The sequence below is a fragment of the Cydia splendana genome, chromosome 13 (genome assembly GCF_910591565.1).
Source record: "Cydia splendana chromosome 13, ilCydSple1.2, whole genome shotgun sequence".
In the NCBI taxonomy this organism is placed as follows: Eukaryota; Metazoa; Arthropoda; class Insecta; order Lepidoptera; family Tortricidae; genus Cydia; species Cydia splendana.
In genome coordinates, this window is record NC_085972.1 from 19,975,203 (window position 1) to 20,000,844 (window position 25,642).

The 25,642-nt window shown below is 38.0% G+C and overlaps 3 protein-coding genes across 5 annotated transcripts in view; all 3 read left to right on the top strand.

Annotated features, from left to right (window-relative positions):
- Positions 1-952: 952 nt before the first annotated feature.
- On the top strand, positions 953-10,014 carry LOC134796275 (protein-S-isoprenylcysteine O-methyltransferase). The gene is made up of 5 exons (XM_063768326.1): positions 953-1,309; positions 2,614-2,872; positions 3,164-3,273; positions 8,165-8,272; positions 8,531-10,014. Exons 1-5 carry the CDS (start codon positions 1,094-1,096, stop codon positions 8,738-8,740), a joined length of 903 nt encoding a protein of 300 aa, XP_063624396.1. The 5' UTR covers positions 953-1,093; the 3' UTR covers positions 8,741-10,014.
- Positions 10,015-11,072: 1,058 nt separating this feature from the next.
- On the top strand, positions 11,073-18,978 carry LOC134796606 (uncharacterized). Of its 2 annotated transcripts, none has more exons than XM_063768777.1 (5): positions 11,073-11,239; positions 11,526-12,162; positions 12,916-13,186; positions 14,401-14,544; positions 18,800-18,978. In XM_063768777.1, the coding sequence occupies exons 1-5, from the start codon at positions 11,194-11,196 to the stop codon at positions 18,974-18,976; spliced, it is 1,275 nt and encodes a 424-aa protein (XP_063624847.1). In that variant the 5' UTR covers positions 11,073-11,193; the 3' UTR covers positions 18,977-18,978. The 2 variants fall into 2 exon arrangements, with proteins under 2 accessions (XP_063624847.1, XP_063624848.1); XM_063768778.1 differs by having other exon boundaries at positions 11,571-12,162.
- Positions 18,979-21,503: 2,525 nt separating this feature from the next.
- The window catches only part of LOC134796292 (uncharacterized), a 61,184-nt gene continuing 57,045 nt past the window's right edge, over positions 21,504-25,642 (top strand). Inside the window, exon 1 of one of the 2 annotated variants that reach the window (XM_063768369.1) lies at positions 21,504-21,971. In XM_063768369.1, the coding sequence (XP_063624439.1) occupies positions 21,592-21,971 (380 nt within the window). In that variant the 5' untranslated portion in view covers positions 21,504-21,591. The remainder of the gene's footprint in view (positions 21,972-25,642) is intronic. The other variant, XM_063768368.1, reaches the window with a different exon arrangement.

Sequence of the window (25,642 nt, forward strand, 5' to 3'; positions counted from 1 at the left end):
CAGCAACTAGTATCATTTCTCTCTCCTCGCTCTTTTAAAAATGCCGTTTGTCAAAAAAGGACAACCATACTGTTGACAAGGTGGACTTCAAATCAAGTGTTGCCTTTCTTGATGCGCCCAGGCTGTGTATGTGTGCGTAAAAGCGTATATGTGTGCTCTTTTAGGGATGTAAAAAGTCGATTTTAATCATGTTATATATCGATAAACGCTACACAGCGGAACGAAATAGCGATTAATTGAAGCTTCAATATCTTCGTTAAACATAAACATAATTGAAATGCTAATGGATAATGATTATATTATAATATAATAATATAATTCAATTATTGCGGAACACCTATTTTAGGACGTATTCATGTATTTTAATTAAATATCTGAACTTTCCCTTGGTTCCCTGCTGGGGCGTGACTATAAAATTGTGATCTGATAACCACAATAAAGAATAAAAGCGTTTTTGGTAATTTTAGGTATCGTTAAGCCTTTGAAGTAAAATTAAAATTGCAAGAAATGTCGATAGTTTATCGATATGACTTTATCGACATGGCTACAGCAACGTGGGCCTCATTGTTAATCGTACACTAAACAAAAGTGGCAACAGTGACAGCTCGCTGAGACACCGTCTCTATATATTATAAGTCTATGGCTTGACCATCTATATAAGATTTCAAGTCTTGCAAAACAGCGATAATTTTGGGTATGTTCGGAAATATTAGCTTTAACTTATGATATATACATTTGACTAGAATTATACATTAATATCGTTGAAAAAATAAGGTTGTCTGCTTGATAGTATTTACATAAGTAATCAAGATGTATTAAATAAAACTAAGATTTATTTAATACTCAAATCTCAAAAATAAAACAGGAGAAAATTTATTTATGATAGCCGAAAGCTCCCTTTGCTCGGCAATGACATTGACAATGACAATGACGTAGCTGTCAAATTGTCAAATTAGTCGTGAATCGTGATTAAAATTGTGTTCCGTAATTTTTAATAATATTTTAGTATTAATATGCTCTCTAAAACGTAACAAACATATAAATAATATACTCTATTAACACTTCAAGACGTTGCCAAATTTAATTTTCGACTATGGAGTTGATTTTATGGAAAAACATCCATCCGGCCGGAAAGCAAGCAATTTTGTGTTTTTTAGTTTGTGCTTCTACTTTCACGATATCTTTTGTCTCGGGGAGCATCCTGGGCTTCTCTTCGGAGCTGTGGGCGCTGACGTACTGGGGCCCGGGGCTGTACTTCTGCTTATTTAACTTTATTCTCAGATATTGTTACAGGGGCTTCATATATGAGGTAATAACTTATTAAATTAGTACATTTTTGCTTGTGGAGCAGGTCTCTTGTTGCTTAGATATGTAAAGAGTAATTAGTTGTAGATTAGAACAATGTATAGGTTTATTTATTAAATATCTCATCACAGAGGTAATGATGTATTTTCGTTATTTAAGGTTCTTACTAATGTTATTGACTTGTGATTATATCAGTTTGTGTGTTTTAACCATAGTTCTATAATTACACTTGCTCAATTTGCCCAAAAAGCTCAAGAATACTTAAATAAAAGTAGTAGTAAAAACAGATGGTTTCTTCCTGAACATTATTTACAAAGATTTGAAACTGAATGTAAAAGACTAGAGAAATAAAACAATGTTTACACTCCTGAGAGCCAGACGCAGTTGTTTCCTTGAATTTGGGACCTTTTGTTAATCAATGAAAGTTCAGAATAGATTTTGGAATATGTATAAACAAAATTGTATGGGGAGTCTCAGGAGCTTAATCTAATAGAAATTCTGAATTCACACCGGCTTGCGTGTGCGTGACATGCACATGCGCGTGCGCTAAAATGTTGGAGCCCCGCCCGCACACGTCACGCAAGCGGTGTGCCGTCTCTCATAATGATCTGTATACTACGACGCCGCACGCGCACGTGCACATCACGCACACGCAGCTGGTGTGCACAGGCCTTAAGTAAATGACTTGATAAACTGTATCTGACCAGGGATGTTGCGAATATTCGCATCCGCATCCGCGGAAAATCCGCATTATTTTCAACATCCGCATCTGCATCCGCATCCGCATAAAATCGATGCGGAGCATCCGCATGATGCGGATGTCGACCAAGTCGGTAACAGGAACGTATTAGCGGCGGCACTGGCGCCGTAAGTGCTAGGTAATTTCGTCATTATATATAATGAAATCGTCTAGATCCCGGAAAGTCGGCCAAGATACTGTTAAATAAAACGCACCTATATTCGATCTTGCTCAAATACTAAACCTTTCGTTTTTTTTAAATAAAAAATGCTAAAAATGTATATTTGACGTTTTTTAAGTACCAAATCTTGACATCCGCATCCGCGGATGTGAGGCTTTAAATATCCGCATCCGCATCCGCGGATGTCAAAAAATCTGCATCCGCAACATCCCTGTATCCTGTATCTGACACCACTAGATCCAACTTTTAAGTTAGGTCTGTACTGAAAATCTACATGACTTGTCTACCTTTATGCTATAGCGTTTGGAACATCTATATTTACATATTTGTTTTCATGCTGTAATTTTATCTTGTATAAAATTGAATAGGTATGTTTAAATATTGGCAGGTGTCCGTCAGATCAGCATTTCTTGGTGCCGCCTTTGCCACTGCTCTCCACCTCAGCACATTTGACTCCGGCTGGCGAGTGTTCGGCCTCTACACCATGGCGCTGACCTTCTTCCACTTCTCGGAGTTCATGGCGGTGGCTCTGACGAACCCTCGGACGCTGTCCATTGACTCGTTCATATTGAATCATAGTTTGCAGTATGGGCTCGCTGCTGTGGCTAGTTGGACAGAGTGGGCTGTGGAGTATTACTTCTTTCCTGGTGAGTTTATGTCATGTGATAAATTGAGAATTTAACATGTAAAATAAGCAGTTAGAATACCATATCCAAACCCTCAGTTAGAGCAATGAGAATGATGAAAAAGTATTCAAGTTTGTCACTTTATTGGTGTCAAAATATACCTTGATAATGTTTGTAGTCAACTGCGTTTACGACACATCAGCGTATTTTGAGCAGCAGTGTTGTTGACCTATGAAAACGAAGAAATATTGTAGCACCAGGCACCAGCACTGTTTTTGACCCTTAAGAACGAGGAAATAATTTATTTTTCAGAAATGAAGACATGCTTCTGGCTGTCGGCAGTAGGATTCCTCATGTGCATCGGCGGTGAGCTGCTGAGGAAGTCAGCCATGTTCACGGCCAAGACCAACTTTAATCACACTGTAAGTTTGTACATTGTACAGTCGAGGTCAAAAATACCTTTACAGTTGAGTGTTACAAAAATACCTTTACATTTAAATACGTTTACACATTGCATGACAAAAACATGCTTACAACTCACATGACAGATTCTGCTTTGCAGTTAATGCTCCAATTTCAGTTTATAATCTGTCTTCCATAAAAACATTTACAAAAATTGTGTCATAACAGATTTACATTGCATGTTACAGAATAAGATTTACTGCCAATGTGCCGTAAATACGTTTTCATTTTCAGTGACATTAGAAACTTTACGATCAAGCTTACTTTTCGATTACATACACCTATTATTACATAAATATCTTTACAGATTTGATTAGCCCGTTCTTAATTTTAATAATGACATGAAATCGTCATGAATATCAGTTTTGGCTTTACAATCGAATTCAATAAAGGTCTAATTCATTGAAATGTTTTCACACCAGCTACATGAATAAGGGTCTTTTCTTTCCTGCTAGGCAGGATCAAAGTGCCACTTTTCCTCGGTACTTTACTTCGGTGATGTGGCGTCTGAGCGACTGCTTTTGAGCCTTACAGCGTCGAAAATATTAGAAAAGCTTGACTTTATATCAAGACAATGGCGGCGAAAAGGTTAACTTCTCAAGTGAAACCATAAAACTGCATTAAACAAAAAAAAAACAAAAAAAAAAACAAAATAAAATAACTTAATATAATTTCTTTAAAAAAAAAGGAACCGCCTTCAAAAAACCAGCCCACTGAAAAGCACAAAATAATTTTTATATGGCACCCCTATACGTGTCCAATCCCTATACATTCGTAAAGCAAATTTCTGCCAAAAAGTAATTAATACCTAATAATAAGAAAATTAATAATCATCCGGGTAATTACTTACTTTTTGAAGTCGGTGCCAAACCAAAATTTGAGAGAACCGATATTTTAGACAACGAAGAACGCTGCACTTACTTGCATTATAAAGACATACTTAGTTTACTTATTAATTTAGTTCTTGTAGGTACTAACAAACTAACTAACTAATTGAAATGGAAAGTGGCTCAGCTTATGTCTGTGCCAAAAGGCTTCGGGGCACAACGGCCCTAAAGACTTGCAGCAACGGACGCTGTTATTCTGCCACCGCCGTATTTGTATACTACATACTCGTATTTTTTTTCTGATTGGCGTCAAAGAATGTTTTTGTTGGTTTGGCACTGCCTTCAAAAACTAAGTAATTACCCGGGTGATTATTAATTTTCTTATTATTTGGTATTAATTACTTTTTGGCAGAAATTTACTTTACGACGGGATAGGGACTGGACACGTATAGGGGTGCCATATAAAAATTATTTTGTGCTTTTCAGTGGGTTGGTTTTTTGAAGGCGGTTCCTTTTTTTTTAAACAAATTATATTAAGTTATTTTATTTTGGTTTTGTTTTTGTTTATTTGTATTTTTTACTTTTTAGTGATAGGTACTTCATTTATTTTAGGTTTTTGGCTAAAATACTAGTTTGTTAGGATCTCCATTTAGTTTTAGTGTAATTTAGTATTAAGTTATTTTGTTTTAGTTATCTTTTTGTGTATTTTTAATTAATTAATTTATTTTATTTTATTTATTATTTTTTAGTGATAGGTACTTCATTTATTTTAGGTTTTGGGCTAAAATACTAGTTTGCTATCTTCTCCATTTAGTATTGGGCTAGTAACTACCTACTAATGTTGGTGATGGTCTAACTCTATGATAATCGCGACAAAACATAATAATTATGACGTTTCGGTGCTAAACGATTTGTATGTATATTGCTCCCACTCCCACTTTCAGTCCCAGTCCGAGTCCGACTCCCATTTAAATCGGTTTCAGCAACTTAAATTTGTTGGTAGGTATACCGATAGCATCGCCACTTACCGGGTCCAATTGGTTTTTCAAACCATCCATGTAGTGTACACTAAAACCTTCTCCAGAATGTAACAATTTTCTGAAAACCGCATCAAAATCGGTTCAGCCAAACGCGAGATAATCACGAACAAACATACATACATACGGATCAAACTGAGAACCTCCTTTTTTTAAAGGCGGTTAGAAAAAAGTTGATTGACCCACCTAGTGGAACTCTGCAACATAGGCACACGACGACAAGTCGGTTAACCAAACCAAAGTGTGCCTATGTTGCACCAAACCTGAGTTCCACTAGGTACAGCCAGGGTTCAGCATCAGCTCTATCTTAGTTACTGCTCTCCCAAGTGCTCATCAAGATGTGACGGATGACCACAATAGCGTGGGCTTATGTTGCACCAAACTTGAGTTCCACTAGGTACAGCTAGGGTTCAGCATCAGCTCTATCTTGGGTACTGCTCTCCCAAGTGCTCATCAAGATGTGACGGATGACCAAAATAGCGTGGGCCTATGTTGCACCAAACCTGAGTTCCACTAGGTACATCCTGAGTTCCACTAGGTACAGCCAAGGTTCAGCATCAGCTCTATCTTGGGTACTGCTCTCCCAAGTGCTCATCAATACGCGTCGGATGACCAAAACAGCGTGGGCCTATGTTGCACCAAACCTGAGTTCCACTAGGTACAGCCAGGGTTCAGCATCAGCTCAGATCTATATATACTAAAACCTTCTCCAGAATGTAACAAACACTTTACTGGAAACCGCATCAAAATCGGTTCAGCCAAACGCGAGATAATCGCGAACAAATATACATACATACATACATACGGGTCAAACTGAGAACCTCCTTTTTTTTGAAGTCGGTTAATAAACACAAAATAGTAGGAAATCTCATCTCACTCCGTAGTGGGGATTACCGGGAATAGGAATTGAGTGAGATGGGATTAGGTATTGCTAAAATTGACACCATCTTACAATAACTTGTCAATGTAATAGGATAGAATAAGTACTTTAGTTAATGTGAATGTGATGAATGATTTATGCGTGTATGGACTCTAAGGAAATATAGCGATGTATAAAAATGTCTACCTGTACAACATAAACTAGTGGCTCTGTGAGCTGTAGACCTCGCGAGCAGAGCTTGAAATAACATGGTGCTAAGAGCTTTAAATACACCGTGTTTTTTTTGATTTCCGTTAATTTCAAGGGTGCATTCCTGAGCTTAAATCAAGTAACTTTCTCAAAGACACCGATGTTCTAATTAAGTCCATTTCGGAGATAATCCATAATTTATTTTTTTACTATAAGGCCTCTACAAGCGTGTACACTTGCCTTAGGGCCGGCTTACATATTGATTAGTGTTTAGAATGAGTTCATACATTTGCTACTAAACTTAAGTACAATCTCGGTCGATTGATGTACGAAATGACATTGATATGTCACAGATTTCAATTGTTTGGTTGAGTTAAATGTAATGCCCGTGTTACAACAACGCTATATGCTACATTTAATTACTTTTTAAACAAAAAAAAAACAAAAAAAAATTTTTTTTTTGAAAATTAACTATGCCATTTAGTTCTTATAAACGTACTTAACTATACCCCGAAGTTAACGGAATTCAATAAAAACACGGTGTATAGTAAATTAAAGAAAAACAATACGAAATTTATGTGTAAAAAAATACAAAAAGTTATAATATCCCAGCATACAATTACTGGGGATCGAACCCAGACCCTCTGTGCAAACTGAAAAAGCGAACGTTTACAAACTGAGCCAAATAGTTCTTAGATGGGTTGACGAAATTTAGCTACTCCTTCTCAAATTAAAATTAGTTAAAATTAAATATCTAAATACCGCCTAAACCAGCGATAATTTTTTTCTGCATTTTTTGCTATTAACTCTGTAAACATGTTTCAAAAAGAAAAAAGTCTTATGATATCGATACGACTATTTGTTTAGGCGCCAGGTATCACGACTCCGCCATTTTTAAAAATTTCCAAAAACCGGATTGACAAAAAAAATTTATTTAGTCATAAAATTCGGTCACAAAATTTCACGAGAATCGGTTAAGAATTGCGACCTGTAGAGGAGAACATCCGGACATACGAAAGCAAAATGCCCGAGTCAAAACGTAGACCTTCGCTTCGCTTCGGTCAATAATTGTAAATTGTGTTGTAATTTGTAAGTAATTGAAAAAAAAATTTTTGGTACAAGTTTTTATTGCCGACTGTACTTTTGCACTACGATAATCAACTACTCATCGAGAGGATAATAACTAGGCCAAACACGACGGATGAAAGGGATAGATTATTTGGTGACAGTATGGTACTGTTTTCGGTGGTTGTCATTATTCAAATTAAGAAAATCAAATCTGTAAAGATATTTATGTAACAATAGGTGTATGTAATCGAAAAGTAAGCTTGATCGTAAAGTTTCTAATGTCACTGAAAATGTAAACGTATTTACGGCACATTGGCAGTAAATCTTATTCTGTAACATGCAATGTAAATCTGTTATGACACAATTTTTGTAAATGTTTTTATGGATAAACTGAAATTGGAGCATTAACTGAAAAGCAGAATCTGTCATGTGAGTTGTAAGCATGTTTTTGTCATGCAATGTGTAAACGTATTTAAATGTAAAGGTATTTTTGTAACACTCAACTGTAAAGGTATTTTTGACCTCGACTGTACAACTATTAGCGTCTATCTAGTTTCTGCTAAAAAAAATCTGAATGTGCCAGTGTTCTAAATTTGAATTTGTCTGATTCTATTTGATGGTTGAGTTACAGAACCGATTTTGATGAAATTTCCACGTAGAAAGTGTCAGGTGTCAGGCTCTGGTGATGGTCACTAGTTGCGTGAGTTATTCGGTCTATGGGCTGGTTATGGCTATGGGTGGGCTGTGGGCTTGTGGTGTGTGTGGTCCAGTCTCTCGCCTATGTCACGGTGTCTTGCGAAGAGTCTACAGTTGCGCACATATTATATATGGCATTTGACAATAATTCCAGGTTCAGTTTGTGAAGAAACCGGATCACGAGCTAGTGACGCACGGCGTGTACTCTATATGCCGGCATCCGAGCTACGTTGGCTGGTTCTATTGGTCCATCGGCACACAGGTACCTATTTGGCTCAAATAAATTACTTTCAAGAAAAAAGTTAACTGAGGAGTTAATTTTTGGTTAACTGATCATGTGGACACAAAAAAAACGCCTGCAGTTTTTGCTGTCGCAACATTTCACATTGTAAGCAAAAGCATTGTTTAATGGCTTCATGAACTCATTGATACAATTTATTGAAGTATTTTTCGGATTATTTAGGGTCTTGTTGAGTAAATCTGTTTCTTGCTGGAATTTAGAAAGCGTTGTTGTCCCCAGATTACACTCCTAAATCCAATCTGCATGGTGCTATACACGCTGGCCTCGTGGCTGTTCTTCCGCGAACGCGTGGAGGCCGAAGAACTGACGCTCCTGGCCTTTTTCGGCCCCCAGTACGAGAGGTACTGTCGGAACGTTGGGACTGGACTACCTTTCATAAAAGGGTATGAGCCTGATGAGGAGGAGAAGGTAAAACAGAGGAGTTATTGAGGAGATTGATGTCGTCATATTATAAGAGCTTGCGTAAATGCGTAAATACAGAGCGTGTCAAATAGACTTTTAATTCACATGAAATCTGTTTCTGTACTAATACTAATTGCTAGGTAAAACACTCATCATATTCCCCTACCTATCGTCAGACTTTTCTCAATTTTAAAGAGGAAAACAGCAATTTAACGTTACTACTTTAGTCTTTATAAACAATAGAAAGATTCACTTGATACGCGTTATTAAAATATGTAGTTCAATGTTAATCAATTTCGTCACCAAAAAAACACGAAAGTCAAAGAACTTTTCTAAGGCCACTTACCATTTCTCTATGGTCTTTATCGGTCTGATACTGTGACTATTAGTTTTGTATAGTTCATACCAGTGTAAAAATGTTATATTTTCATAAAGTTGCATTTAAAAGCGTTTTGTATAGCACAATACTTTTGTGTTCATAAGTATGTTAGAGAATATAGTTGAGTATATGTATTTATACATATTTACCATTACATCATGTATAGTATTTTGTATGTATTTAAAGTAGCATATTTCTTCACTTTTTATGTAATAACTCGAACAAAATAACCAAATACACGGAATATTATCTATTATATCTAGTCGAAGTATGTTTCTTGTAACTCTATTCATGTGTCGTACGTGTAAGATTTACTAGGAGTTATTTAAGTAATCGAGTCAGATTGTACTATTTGTAAATAAGAGCATATTCAGTATTAACGTTATGTCAAAGTCTATTTACATTTTGAATGTTACCATTTTTCTCGATGGATGTACAAAAATATGTTGTATAGCATATCTTATGTTTAAAGTGTTTAAACCATCGGTTCATGCATATATTATGAACATTATTATGTAGATAATTCATATCTCACATGCAGAAAGAAAAAAAAATAAGTACAGGTATACAGACGTATTATACAATGATTGGCTCTTTAAATGAAAGTAACTGGCGCATATTTTTGTATTAATTTCACAGCTCACTAGACTCTAGTTGTTCACTACAACTAGTACTTTTGACAATTGGCCACTTCCGATTTTGGGCACTTTATGTTTTGACCGGTACTTTGTCACACAGTGAATGTGACAAGTTTAGTGCAGCCATATTGCGAATTATTTGTTTAAATAAAGTTTTCTCATTTAACTAAATTGTAAATATTTGGTACTTACTAAAATAAGCTTGTATGTGAATGGTTGTGAATGTCTGATATGTTAATTACATATTAATTGAAATAAGACTAATAAATTGACGCTTGACTGAATACGTACGTGGTTTTTTATTATTTTTAAATTTATTCATTATACTCTTCACTATCTCCATTTGTATTAATTTATATTATTCACGTTTGTATGAATATTTGTAAATTGTTCGAATGTTGTCACGTATGTGAGGGTTTGCCACGCATGTATTCGCAATTGAGAAGTAGGTACAGATGGGTCCGCGAATAGCCGGGTCCACACAGAGCGAGCATGCGCGCGAGGCAATGTCCTCGCGCACAAAACGGCCAGTGTAAGCGTGCCTCACGCGCGCCGTTTCGGCTGAGGCACGTCTACACAGGCCGATTTGTGCGCGAGGAAATTGTCTCGCTCTGTGTGGACCCGACTTATCGCGCAGGTTCGAGATTTATGTTAATGTGCGTCAGAAAACCGATACGACTTTGAAAATGACTATCATAGACCGTACGAATAACCATCCGCAAGTGTTGTCTTAGTCCCACACATGCAAAATTTATGTATTTGTACGAATGTCTAACTCTCTCATCTTAGCGTTTATCCCGGCTACGGAATGTGAGACTGCGAGTGCCTTTAATCCTTTGACCGGTAAAGACGTCAACTGACGCGCGCGGCTACAGCCCAATATCAACCTTCGTGCATTGCGATAAGGTACACTATGACACGCCGCACACTATAGGCGTGGCGTTCAAAGGGTAGGTAATGATTCCTTTACTTCCCAGATTGTTCGACTGTGGAATTCATCACCTTCCGCTTCCGACTTTCATTTATTACTTTACAAGCGTGCTAAATCATGATCTATTAATATCAAGTTTAATAAGATTTATTAACACTTCCGTAATTACTTATTTTTCAATTATGTAGGTATTGATTATGTTTTCCTATCTTTTGTCTATTAGCAGCTATCTTTTCGTTATTAGCAGCAATTTTCCAATTTCATTCATGACGTTTAACCTCTTGTATGCGGATAAGAATCCTGACCGAATTTTTAGTCATCATCTTTTTGTATTTTTTCGAGAACGATTTTTTCTGTTCTATACAACACTACCAAGATTTTTGAACACCAAACATATGAAAGGTTTTAAGTGTTTAGATATTTTTGAGCAGTTTCTCATTACTAACGTCACAATGTGCGTATTGACTGTACCAGCTTCATTGTAACGTCAACAACCATTGTGTAGCCACAAACATTGATAGCGTTTCGCGAAATGGCCAAAGCGGTTGTGTTACTCTTCTTACTAGACTCTTTACCAGGTAATTCTTTAACTGTACATTGTCTCATTAAATATTATTAAACTTGTTAAATAAGTTATACACTGAAATAGATGTATATATTTAAAAAAAAGTGACCAAGCCGAGCCAAGCGTGACTGGGTGGTCTAGTGCAGGTCACATCGTGAATCATAGTCATCATGAAGACGCCGTTTTATTCGATTCAGGCCTCGGCTACCGGAGGGCTTGATCACTTTTTCTTTATGACACTTATTTCAGTAATTTTTGTTTTTTCCCTCGTCTTTAAATAAGTGACTAATCTTCTGCAGATTTCAATAACGTTATTAACACTACGCTGCATACATTTGAACCAGGTTTGTTTGGAGTCCCATGTGATTCGACTGTAACAGCCCCAGTCTTACAAGTGATCGGCAAAAAACTGAATTTGACAGAAGACTCAGTAGAAAAACTGCAACATATCGATTTACCAACGCGATATCAAAGTCACAAGTTCCAAGAACTGTCTCCGGAATCGTTAAACAATGTTGGGTTTCAAGACAACTTTATTCAAGAGTCGAATGAGTTTTCAATCGAGAAGCGACCTAATTTTATTGAGCATATTTATTCAGAGAACGTGACCGAAAACAAAGATGCTCTGGAGTCTGAAGCTACTTTAAAAAATATGGTGTTAAATGCAAGCAAAGCTGAGTTTTCTACAGAAAAGAATCCTGATTTTATTAATCTTAATTATTTTCCCAATGCAAGTCAAAATGAAGTTATGGAGTCTATGGTTTTACAAAGTAATGTAACAAAAGAGTATCCAGAAAGCGCGCCATTTTTGGCGGCCATCTTCGAGACGGTTGGGAATGTGACAGCGCAGACTTGCGGAGGTGTGGTGTTGTCTTCGCACTGGGTGCTGACGTCTGCTAGCTGTGTTAACGTGTTGGGACCCTTTTACAGTAACTCGTAAGTATTACTTTTAAGAATTAGTAGGTACTATCGTCCGCACTGGAAATTGGTAGACCATATTGCAAAGACTTAGGTAAGGTTTTCTAATTGTCTGTCAAGAGTTTTGCCGCTAATAATATAACAACCATCCGTAATTGCGTTTGCCTCATTGCTGAGGTTCGGTGAATCAGCTGTGCCTGTTTTTACCCGACTACGGCAACGCAAAAGGAGGGTTATGATTTTGACCGGTATGTATGTGGGTATGTATGTAAGTATGTGTATTGGCAATGTGAAGCGCGACGTGCAGTCGGGTGTCCACGGTAGAACGGACTTGATCTGCCCACCTTGTTGGGCTTGTAGGGCGTATTACCTTAGGTAATAATAAATAAATTAAGTGTTGGTGTTGCGTTAATACTTAATGTGATAAAGTCTGTTTTACACCATGGTCCTTCGAGCCGCATACAACTTCATTGTCTATCAACTTTAATTCCTACATTTCCCACGTTGTAAAGATGTTGTGTTAAAATTTACTTCTACACACGAAGGAAATGTAATTGGCCAGTATTCAAACTAAGTAATCAAATTCTGTTTCATAAAGTTCCACAAAATTATTACTAGAGTGTCGTTATTTTAAATGTCAAAGTTCTATGAAATTATGACGTACCTATTAAATAACACTAGCACTGCGTATGCTATCACAATCGTGGCAGAATTTTCTTGGTCTAACTTCCTCTTCCTAATTATTACCACCAGTACCTACTAATTTTTCAGATCAAACGAAACGACAGACAACTCGTACTCAATAGTAGCCGGTGCCAAGGACCCTCTGAAAGACGGGACCGTACACCAAGTCTCCAAAATCTACCTCCACCCCACATCCAACCAATCGAAGTTGAATTGGTTATCCAAGGTGGATACGGCGAATGCTCCCAGCTTGGCTCTGTTGAGGGTGGAACCGGGGGTGGAGGGAGGGGAGATTGGGATGATGGAGAACAGGACTTGGAATGGAGATGGGAGAATATATAGTTGGTCTTTGCGGCAAGTAAGTAATTTGTGGTTATTAACTACTTATTAATTTCTTGGGCCTCAAATGTATCTGTGTGGGCAGTCATTATGAAAAAATAATCAGTTTAGCGGTTTAAGCGTGAAGTGTTAGAGTTACGCCAAGAAAAGTCTGCAGCGATTTTGATAGCCCACGCAGTCCAAATGTTATTTATACGTCATAATTTCATAGAAGTTTGACGTTTAAAATAACACTTGCACTGCGTGGGCTATCAAAATCACTGCAGACTTTTCTTGGTCTAACTCCAGCAGTTTTAATATTATGTTATTGTATTCGCTGTTGTGGCAATACATAAACGAAAGGGGTGTGTAATGATCCGTATAACAATTTTTGATATATTTTCAAAAGATATAACAACGTTTGATATAATTTCATGGTGTATAATCACTTAAGCGGTATAATGAACTTTTGATATAACAACAAAATAACTATTTTTATGGGGTATAATGCTTAATCGATATAAAAGCTATTCGATATAACGTTTACTGGATATAATGAATATTTGTTATAAGTATTTATGGTATAATGTATTCTAATGTATAAAAATAAGTTGAGGTTTGTAAAAAAAGTAAAGTAATAAAAAAAGTCGGTTCTGGCGCTTCGCCGGCCGCTACCGCGGCACGCTCGCTTCGCTCGCTCGGCTCGCGCGCTGTAAGGTCGCAGTTCTACCTAACACTCCTCCTCGCTTCGCTCGTCGTCTGACTGAGACCTGCCTTAAGTTCGAATACGTAGGTTGTTATAATAGTAGTAAATATTACAAATTATACCAGTACTACATTATGCCAACTGAGCGTTATATCGAACATAATTATATCACATATACGTTATACGCTGTTAATGTTAGATTAGAAGTTGTTATATTACAAGTTCATTATACTTGACGATAGTTAGACTCTCTAAGAATATACCATGTATTGTTATAGCAAAAGTGCATTATGTCCCTCAATCGTTATATCGACTAAAAATATATCAAAAGTTGTTATATGGACCGTTACGCACCCAAACGAAAGAAAGAAAATGTTCTTTCTTTCGTTTTTCATTAAGTACTGTTAAGGATATTGAGTTCGCGACACAACCGTACATTTCGCTCTTTGAAAATCCAAACACAATGATCCCGATACTACTATTTTGATTACAGTAAAAATACTACGAACCAATTAAAACTATTTTAATAAGATTATTTATTTGTATAGAATCAGACTGGTTTCGAGATGACAGCCATTGCATCGCCAGCAAAACAGCTTGGTCCAGAAAAGTGCAAGAAAATGTACGGAATAGCAGAAAACAATACTACCATGTGTTTTACGGTGAATGAAACGTCTACAAACCACACCAGGGTTAGTATACATTTATTCCTCAATAAGTATTTTAAACAAAATACTATTTTTCATCAAGCAGCCTTAGGTCTGCAAACCGCATGCAATATTTAATAGGTAAATATAGGTACATTGCGGGTTTAATTGATCAATTGAATTCGTTGAACCAAATTTTAGCTGGCAATCTATCTATCTAAAATACATATATATATGTCTAAGTCCCTTCTGCTGGGCTTAAGCCCCTTCTCACGACGATGTGGGCTTGATGCCATTGAAAACGTGTGATGTAATTAATGGATGACCCCTTAGCTAATATGATGAATAGCGCAACCAAAGGAGCAAAAATATTGTTTTTCACCTGAACTTATACGAAACTAATGATCTGGCCGACTAGCCGACTAGTCGGCCGACTAATCGGCCATTCGAGCGCCGATTAGTCGGCTAGTCGGCTAGTCGGCCAAATCAATAGTCGGTACATCACTAATATTTACCACTAGCTTTTCGGTGAAGGAAAACATCGTGAGGAAACCTGCATACATCTGCGAAGAAATTCAAAGGTGTATGTGAAGTCCCCAATCCGCATTGGGCTAGCGTGGGGACTATAGCCCAAGCCCTCTCGCGCATGAGAGGAGGCCTGTGCCCAGCAGTGGGACGTATATAGGCTGAAATGATGAAGTAGGTACATCAGTTCCGAGAATCTCTATAGTATGAGCCGGGATTCGAAACACGATCTGTAATTTGGGACCCGCATGCTTAATTTAATTATACCTGTACCACATTACAAGTAACAACTGTTTAGTATGCCTACTAAGGCTCTCGAGTCGACACTACAGAACCTAGAAAAAAGGTACTTACCTACTTATAGGGTAGACCGAGGCGAATCGGATCACTGGGGAAATCGGATCAAAATAAGCATTTCTGTAAAATTTGAAAGATCACGGTTAGTTACAGCCAGTCAATCAGCGTCCCGCGTTTGCTCTGTTCCTAACGCATGTCGCCACAGTTACTGTCATTGTAAAAGACTCATGCGTCGGTCACGGTGACACTTCCCGATGAGTCGCTCGTACAGGTGTATTGTGATTTTACCGCCGATGTAAAAAATGTGCAAATACAGTCCGTGATAAAAGTAAACGCAAAAGGCTAAAGGTTTGTAATTGTTGTTACTTATTGTTAATGGCGCATAGTGTTTCCTGATTTGATTTTGTTTTTATTGTATTTAAAGGTATATTTCCGTTACACGAAAATAATTCAAACATATGATATGGGGTTATTCGGATCATCTGATTGGGGGCGATTCGGATCACATTAGAAAACAAGGTTTTTGGACGTTTTTTTGGCTTATTTTATGTTGGCATGTTTTAGATGGTGCGTACGTATAAAAAGAAGAGGTATCAGGGGGAATGGTCGGGAGAAAATATGACTACAGCTGCTAATAAGGTTTTAACGAGACCGCTGTCCCTACGTAGAGTCTTTTGTTACCAACAACTAATTTTCTCATATGGGGTGAATCGGATATGTGTGATTTTTCATGTTTTGGTTTGCAAAAGTTTACAGTTTTTGTTTATTTTCATTTAAGTTATTCGATTTTGTTGGTAAATGGCCATTAGCATGTTTTGGATTTATTGTTAATATATATAGTGGCATATAGGAGTGATATTATGTTGCACTTTCTGTAGGTGGCGTGATAAAAAATTTAACTGGAAAAGAGGAATAAAAATAATGGTCAAATGCAACATTAAAGATACCAATGATAGTTGATCTCAATTATTTGACCTTTGTGATTCTTAATCATTTTTTTTTATTTTTTTTTTTATTTGAAAAATGTTTACATGACCTTACAGACAGATCCAATGCGCCATGAAACTTAACATTAACATATACCAAAGGTACATATAACAATCAGGTACAAACAAACAATTACAAATCACTAGTCCCTTATCACATCCACAATAACACCTTAACGGATGTAGGCCTCGCATCCATCACCTCACAGAATCTCATGCATTCATTTCTCACAGACACCCAACGCCACGCAAACAGGTCGCACTCGGGTACTGATGCCAAGAGTGCATTCAACTGCGTGAGGGCACGGAGCAGCGGAGAGTTCAGTCGTGACACTCGTGACACGGTGCGTCCCGCTGGCAAAGCCAACAGATCGCGTCGCCGCGGTCTGAGGGCTATCCTGGGGATGTCTGGCACATGTAGTCGCACAAGTCGACTCACCAATTCTGGACAGTCCGAATCACCGCGCAGGGTCCGACACGCCAACGTCAATAAGCTAAGGTTACGCCTCACCTCCAAAGAGTTGTAACCTAAGGCCCCAAGGAGATACTTTGTCGGATAAAGAAACGGGTAATATCCAAAAATTTTTTTGTATAAAAACCTTAAAAAGGCTTTTTGTACCTTTTCAAGAAGCAAACTGTAGGTAGATTCGTAGGGATGCCAAACGATCGATGATGTCTCAAGCTTGCTTCTTACAAGTGCATTATAGACAAGCCTGATAGCAACAGGATCGTTAAACTGACGAAGGTTGCGTATAACGAAGCCCAGTCTTCGAAAGCAGTTGGCAGCAAGCGTCGAGATATGCTCATGAAAAGTGAGCCGCGTATCGAAGACCACACCCAGATCTTTAATAGAACACACGCGGTTAATAGGCTCGGACCCCAGCACATATTGTGCATGCAACGGCATATGAGCACGGCTGAAAGTGCAGACGCAACACTTAGCCGGGTTGAACAGCAGCTTGTTTTCGGTGCTACAGAGAAAAACCGAGTCGATGTCCCTTTGTAACGACTCACAGTCAGTACTTTGCTCCACTCCATACACCAACTTAAGGTCATCTGCATATAGAAGACACTGAGCCGATTGAAGGACTGAACTGAGGTCGTTTATCATGATGCCGAACAAGAAAGGACCTAAGTAATATGGAGCCTTGACTGACCCCAGACCGGGTATGGTATGGGGCCGAGACAAAACATCCATGCTTGACGTACTGCTGCCGATCGCGTAGATAACTAGCGAAGAAAGACAACAATGCGGGAGAAAAACCAATCCGATCTAGTTTCGCCAACAACACATCGTTATCCACGCGATCGAAAGCCTTACTGAAATCAAAATAAAGGACATCGACTTGGATACCTCTATCCAGGTGCTCAGATATGCTATCAGCCAAAATTAATAGGTTGGTGTTAACCGAGCGACTATGTCTGAATCCGTGTTGTGCGTCACATAAAAACGGTTTTACCTGTGCACATAGAGTTCGGTGGACTATTGACTCAGAGCTTGGCCAGAGTGGAAAGGACGGCAATGGGCCTATAGTTTTCCACGATTGTAGCGTCATTTGCCTTTGGTATAGGTCTCACCCTCGATAGTTTCCAGCGAAGAGGGTACGACCCAGTCCTCAGTGCCAAATTAAAGATGTAGTGTAAAGGGGCTTTAAGGTAATCCATGCATCCCTTTACAACGTACGCTGGAAAGTTGTCCGGGCCTACAGCACAATTGGATTTGAGGTGCTTTATCCCAGATACAACCTGTTCCATCGATACTGCATCTATATGGATGTAGTTGACCGTAGTTCTGTAGAAAGCGACCAACTTTTTATTTTTGTCAAAGTGACTTACACCCTAACTCAGTAGCTTTGGTCGCTTTCTGCATTGATAAAAAAATTGAGTTGGTCGTTTTCTGCATAACTACGGTCAGTTGGCACTACGGTTGAGATGGTCAGTTCCCCTTACGTTGGGATCAAGAAGCGGCGTGTCAGGCAAATGATTAACATTGTTAACCATTATTAATTAAGATTTTATGACAGTTTTTTTGATCCGTTTTACCCCTTAAAATGGGGCGAATCGGATTTTTTACGAGGTTTTGTATTTTATTTTTCATAAATCATATTTAAGTTTTATTTTATGTCTGAACCTTTGATTCCGTTCATTAATAAACAATTTATCCAACTGAATATTAATAAAAACAGTATCACCTTATTCACCTTAAAAAAAATATTTATTGACCGTCAAACAAAAAATGATCCGATTCACCTCGGTCTACCCTAATATTTAAAACTTTCGCGTTTTATTGAATAAAATTCGCTTTAGACCCGTCTATCAATGTGAGTTAATAGGTACCTACTTTTTATACGAGGAAAGTCTGTAAAAGCTAATTGTAGATTAAGATGACTCTCACGAGGATGGTAGGTACTTTTTTGTAGGGATTTCGACAAACGACAGTTGCCTTCCCCAGACAGTACGGCACCCTGAAAAAGAAGTAAATTATCTTGCAGATGAGTTCTGGATGCCCCGTGGTAGTTCTCCAAGAAGGACGTATGGCCCTCCTCGCCGTGGCCCTTACGGACGGCATGCGACCTCTGCTCGCTACTCCGCTGTCCTCGCATCGGGACTGGCTCCTCAAACTCACGAGGGAAAATTATGGTAAAGATGAAAATAAAATGAGAAAGTGAAAGTTTTTGTTTAGTTAACACCTTAAACTCGACAGTGGTTTTTTTCTTGGGTACTTTTCTGTCATTCTGTGAACGATGGTATTTGTCGATTAATATGAACTAAGCCTAGTTCATTGAACTCTATATACCTATAGTCAGTCGTAGTTATGTATTGTACGGGTTAATACTTAACACTAATAGTCATAGAATAACATTTATCTACACCCACAATCCGTAATCTAATAAAGTGAACATGTCAAACTTATGAGGCTTCATTGCCACGTAACTTTCTTACTTAGGCGGGGTTTAGTACATTTTTTATACTACGTGGGTGGAAAACAAGTGTACGGTTCGCTTGATGGTAAGCGGTTAAGATTTGAAATTTGCCCTTTTGCACCTATTTTTGAAAAAAGAAGAGATAAATAGAAGACGCAGTCGTCTCCATCCTTCCAGTACCTACTATTTACCCCAGGTGCCTTTATAAAGATTTTTAACTTTTATTAAATAAGAAAATACGTCAAGGTCCAAAATCAAAAACAAAACAAACACTTTGTAAAAAGTCACATGACTATACCTACAGGCCAAGATTTCTCTCTCGCACACTAGGCTAATAGACATATAGATAAGTTACATAACTAGTAGTTCGCCCCGAACTGAGAACTCGCGGTTTGCCAAAAATTGTATAGAGCGATTGACTTTGTTGCACCTACTTACTCGTATAGTTCGACATAAAATAGTAGAAAATAATTTTCAAAAACAAAACCGACTTCTATGGGGGCCGGTGAAAGATTATTGTACATAGATGGTGCACTATGTAGAAAAGGAGGTAAAACCACCCACTTTTCTAGTAGGTACCATTTCGTTTCTGTAAGGGTCGCAGTTTTAGCCTCACGAACCCACTTCTCTGATAGCAGATTCCATACTATAGTCGGACAAACTTGTTTGACCGACTATAGTATGGAAATTTTAGAGTTCCATTTTATTTAATTTCTACTATTTTATGTCCCACTATAGGCGGCAATGGATCAAAAATCGCGTGGATATATTACAAGGTCTGTGGAGCCCTTAACTGATACTGTATCTGTGGTAAGCCGAAATATTTCCTGTCAAATGTCAAATACCTATATTATGTTTATTTTTATCTTGCTAATTATTTCAAAATGGTAAATTTAAAAATGATATTATAAAAGTGCAAGCCGAGCACTTTTATTTGATACCAAACTCGACCATACTTTCTTGCAAAAAGATGACCAGAATAGCAAGACCCCTCACAAATAGCTTTTTAGCCTTCTAAGCTCTTCTAGCTCAATAACCCCTTGATCGAGCATGCTCATAATTTAATGGCTAAAATATAATGCCCTCAACTACACGTTTACCCAATTTAATATAAATTAGAAGAAATTTACTTAAGTTCTTGAGTATCAAACTATCCTCTGATAGTTCAGCTTAAAAACATCGAAATGCCGGGACGTGCCCCTAGCCAGCCGCGTGTCCCAAGTTGAATGTAAGAACTTCGTTCGCTTCGCTCGCTCGTTCGATTATAGCTTGCATCTTGAAACTAATCAAGAACATTATTTATACTTAATGAATTTAATGATAATGATTGTTAACAACTCACTTAACAAAAAACCGGTCAAGTGTGAAGTGTGTTTTGATTTAACTAGGTATTAGCGCACCTAGAGTTCCGTACAAACATTCAATAATCTCATGCATTTGTAGTTTTAAACCTATCGTTATCTTGTTATATCTTTATGAAAAATTATTTCCAAGTAAGGCTTAAAAATCGGCAGTTTTATTATACCCACATCTACCCTAATTTATTTTCGCAGTTAATAATGTTTTAAGATTTAGATAAGTACAACTCAAGCTCTTTATACCCCATTTGACTTACTAATAACTACTTAGACTTTAAAATTTGCCTCCCGCATATTGAACATTTTCCATCGTGGATAAAAAAAAAACACTTTAAAATGCGTCTGCGTACCTATAACCTAAGCCTTATTTAATCATTACCTATTCCAAATTTCAAATCGATAGCGTAAATAGTTCCCGAGATATTTAGCGATGTGAGAGACAATCTAAGGGTTAATTTTTTACGTTTTAGGTACAGAACCCTAAAAACGATCCGACTTAGTAATTAAACTAAACACATTTAGATTATAGCGCACCTGGAGTTGCAGGCGTCCATTAGCCCCTCGCTTGCTTACTTACTACAGTCACTTCACTACTTGTTTGCTTACTAAAAACAAATGAACATATAAGCGTCGGAATTCGCTTAGGTGGAATGTATGCTTGTTTGCCACCGACGTGGTTTGTAATTTTTATTAAATGCTGATTTATTAAGGACTAAACTTAAGGTCATTTCGGTAATGCTGCAATATCATTGTAACCTAATTGTGAAAAATAGCACACCTAACGTACTTAATAAAATAATTAATCTCCTCTTCCGCCGTGGTCAACATTGTATTATGACACAAGTGTTCGACTTGCTAAACCGCGAAGTGAAACGTCCAAGTTCATTCATCAGCACGCGTCACGAAGAAAGTGGCCGCGGCACTCAGTCCTCGACCTACCGCCGCGCCGCTCGCACGCGCCATGGACGAACGCAAATTAAAAAGTTAAGTAAAAAAATCAAAATGTCATTCCGGAGGCTAGTGAGCGCGGTGAGGTCCGCGCGTGAAGCGCTCGCCCGAGGCGCGCCTATGGCGGACAATATATTAAAAAGTTTAGTTTCTGTTATTGTTATTTGTTGTATTGCTGTGTCTTCGCCGCCGAGCGCTTCTGCGAAGCCGTTCGCTTTGAGTTTTCCCGCGGGATGGTCGCTGGCGGGGCTGGTTGGGAGTGTGGGGGCAAGGTCGGACGACTCAGAGCGGCCCGCGGCAGGAGTTAAGCCGTATACGGGGAGGAGGGTTGGGAATGACACGCTGAGGATGATCTACTATTACGACCAGACGGTGGCCGTGGTGGAGCTGGGGCCGGACAAGCTGTTACTCAATTGCGAGCTCATCGAGACCCTGTAAGTATTCCTAGTTTTCGAAAACAAATTTCCGATAGTATTTTGCAGATGCAAAAAGATTGCAAATTAATTTCGGAAAACTTGGCCATCTACTTAATCATTTGCCCTGAAAGACGTTATTTATAAAACTTCAAACTACCTAATTTTTAAGAGCCTATTAGTGTAACATAATAAAGTTGTGTAAATTATAATTAGGTAGGTATACCTATGAAATAATATTTCTTAGTGTATACGGTGAGAAAAGCATCTTTGAAACAATATGATCGGGGTAGCGTAAGGGACTAATACTGCCCTCCTAAGCTAAAAAACCGTATTTGCATTCAATTTTCATACAAATTGAATGCAAATACGGCTTTTTAGCTTAGGAGGGCAGAATAGGTATAGCCCAAACGCTCAGTTGAGGTACAGACCCGTGGTGTATATGATGCTGATGATTACTGTACTTATCATCACATGATGGTTGTTTATGACACCGACTCTACATAAGTACACAACAGTGTGTCTGAACTTTCATAATAGTAACCAACACTCAACTAACTATGAGGACAAAACAATATATTTGTAGCCAAGCCGGACCTATTTGGCTTTCCTTTTGTTTACGATATATAGGAAAAGTCCTGGCTCCAATTTCACATCGGTGACAGGTGCGACAATTGTAAAACATCACTGTTGCTGACGTCACAGGCATCCATGGGCTACGATTACCACTTACCATGGGCGGGCCGTATTCCTGTTTGCCACCATCATTGTATTATTTAAAAAAACTTTATTATATCGGAAAAAAACTGATATTTCTCTTGCGAAGTTTCTGACAATTGTCAAGATTTAGAATAATTGTAGGTAATTCTTGACAGGAAATGAGTTACTTATATGTCGGAATTTCGTGACAATTGTCGTGTTTCTTGTGACAATTGTCATAAACTTAGCAAGAGAAATATCTGTTTTTTTCCGATATAATAAAGTTTTTTTTAATAATACAATGATGGTGGCAAACAGGAATACGGCCCGCCCGATGGTAAGCGGTAACCGTAGCCCATGGATGCCGGTGACGTCAGCAATAGTGATGTTTTACAATTGTCGCACCTGTAACCGATGTGAAATTGGGGCCTCTGAGCTATTTGAACAAAGGCAAGCCGGTGGGAATCGAGTTCTATGGTCGCCACGGCTCTGGCATTTATACTCGTTGGAGGTCAGGTGTGTCGCTCGTAGCTCAAACTCATGTTGGCTGTGATTTCTGAACAACATCATACTAATCCGGGCCGAGTTGATCTCTCGTGATGGACAACTCAATTGATGCCGCACAATGCATGCGGGGGAAATTGCCGAGTGAATCGCCATTTGGGCAATTCATTAGGTTTTGAAATTTTCTATAATACAGCCAAATTTTTATTAGACACCGAAGCCTATTGGACCCGTAGTAAATGCTGTTCAAATCGTTCAATGTTGCCTGGTATATCCACAACCCCACACTTATGTATCTTAGAGTTGGAAAAACTCCTTGTGAGTAGGTACTCAACTACTCATCGGTGGTCAGGTTTTGTTACCCATTGCTCACAAGTTCGCCTTGATTTGTGACTACGATACTGATCCGAGCCCAGTTATCTCGCGTGATGGACAGATCAATTGACGCCGCACAATGCATGCCGAATGAATTGGCTCCGTTTGGGCTCGCTCATACCCGGTTAGGATTCTTACATGGAGCCGATAAGTAGTCAAAGCACCGAGGCATGGGCTGAGCGTTATAGACGAATTTAGGTATATTTCCAGGGGCCTAGACAGGATCACAATCGTACATCGACAAATGCCGATCGAACGGACGAAATGTATCGGGTTGACAGATGCTACGAAAAGTCACGAGATTAATATTTCCATACATTTATATAAGTTTCAATTGGCGTGTTCCATCGATCATTTGTCACTTGGCTAGACTCCCGGTTTTACCTACGTTAAGCATCAGTCATAAGTAATTTATTAGTAAAACCAATTTACACGTTATAAACTATAGAACATAATCATAATCATTTATTTGCATATAAAAAGGGTTTTACATGAGTGTGTTATAGAGTTACATGTCCAAGCCTTTTTAGCTACATATTTAGATATGTCGTAAAAATATACAAATCATTATGAAATAACCTTGATCAGTTTACTTTAAGGTTCACTGACATTATCGAAATTATCCAATTATAAATCTACTAGTCTTCCAATTTCACTTGACTCACACACACTATCCAATTTATTCATATGCACAGTATAATAATTTACTTACCTATTTATAACTACACCGAATTTTCTAAATCGGCACTTCCAAACAAGACGAACGAGGTAATTTAAAATAACGGGTTGTGTTCGATTAAAACTTGTTAATAATTACGTATTAATATGTTGATTGCTTGCGTTAATAGAAATATGTAATTGACATTATAATGATTTAGGCGGAATTATTGTATATCATTAAAGTTTTCTCGTAATTACGGCTTCCTTACAGTTGCGCTTGCGCAGGTCGATTCCTTTTGTTCCATTTGTCTCTAGAGCCCGATTCAAATTTATCTATTTGTTATAGTTTGAGCTGGTTTTGATACGACCTCGATCCTTTGAGATCGCTCACACTGATTGGTGCATGCGAAATGAAGTTAGAGGGCCTACCGCGAACCACGTTCGACGTGTTACCTCTCTGTCGCATTTGTAAATTCGTTCGTAAGTGTGACTGGGAGGCAACACGTCGAACGTGATTCGCGGTAGGCCCTCAGTTGTGCACGAGATGCGCGCCAATCACTATAGTTCGTTTTTTTAGCATTAGAAAAAGACTATATACGCGATCTTCACGTGTCTTTTAATTTAAAACGCTTTTTTTAGCAGTAACTATTACTTATGAAAGCAAAATAATGTAAATAATCGTATATGATTTATAATTGTTACATATTTGCCGTGACTTATTTTTCGAAAATTAATTCAATAAAAAGACACGTCAAGATTGTTTACCTTTTTTCTAATGCTAAATAAACGAACTAAAAGAGGATTTTGAAGTTGACTACAAAACATGAAGTCCATTGGTTATAAAGCATGTTCAGTTTTAATACTTAGTTGTTTTAGATTAAAAAAAAATATTGACCGAGGAGCGCGAGCAAAGTGTTGCTTAGACAAAACTGCTTTCTTAGGTATATCTGTCCGACTGTTAGGCTATTCTCTCCTACTCTCTCGTGAAATTTTGTAAGGCGATTAGATAATTATACTAAATATATCGTCATTTTTATCGGTTCATATTTTTGGATTTTTTTCAAGTGAGAATACAATACAGTTCACAGAGCCATTAGTTTTATAAAAGTGTGTTTAATCGATATAATGTATCTACCGATCGCGTGAAAGAGTTTAATGTTTATCACCAATCGAAGTCATCAAACGATAAATTCTGAACGTTGATGTGACACGCAAGCGTTTTGTAATGCAAGCTTTGCACATCGATTCAGACGACTTTTATTTGCATACGTTTTGCAAGCCTAAGTAATGTTTATTATCTCTATGTTGGCCGTAATTTGCGGTTTTCAACGCACCATAGAGGGTTTATGATATATGTTTAGCATCTGTATATACTATAGATCAGCGGTCGGCACCCAGCGGCCCGCCAACCTCTCGCTTGCGGCCCGCGAGCCTCCCTGGCTATTTTGTATGTA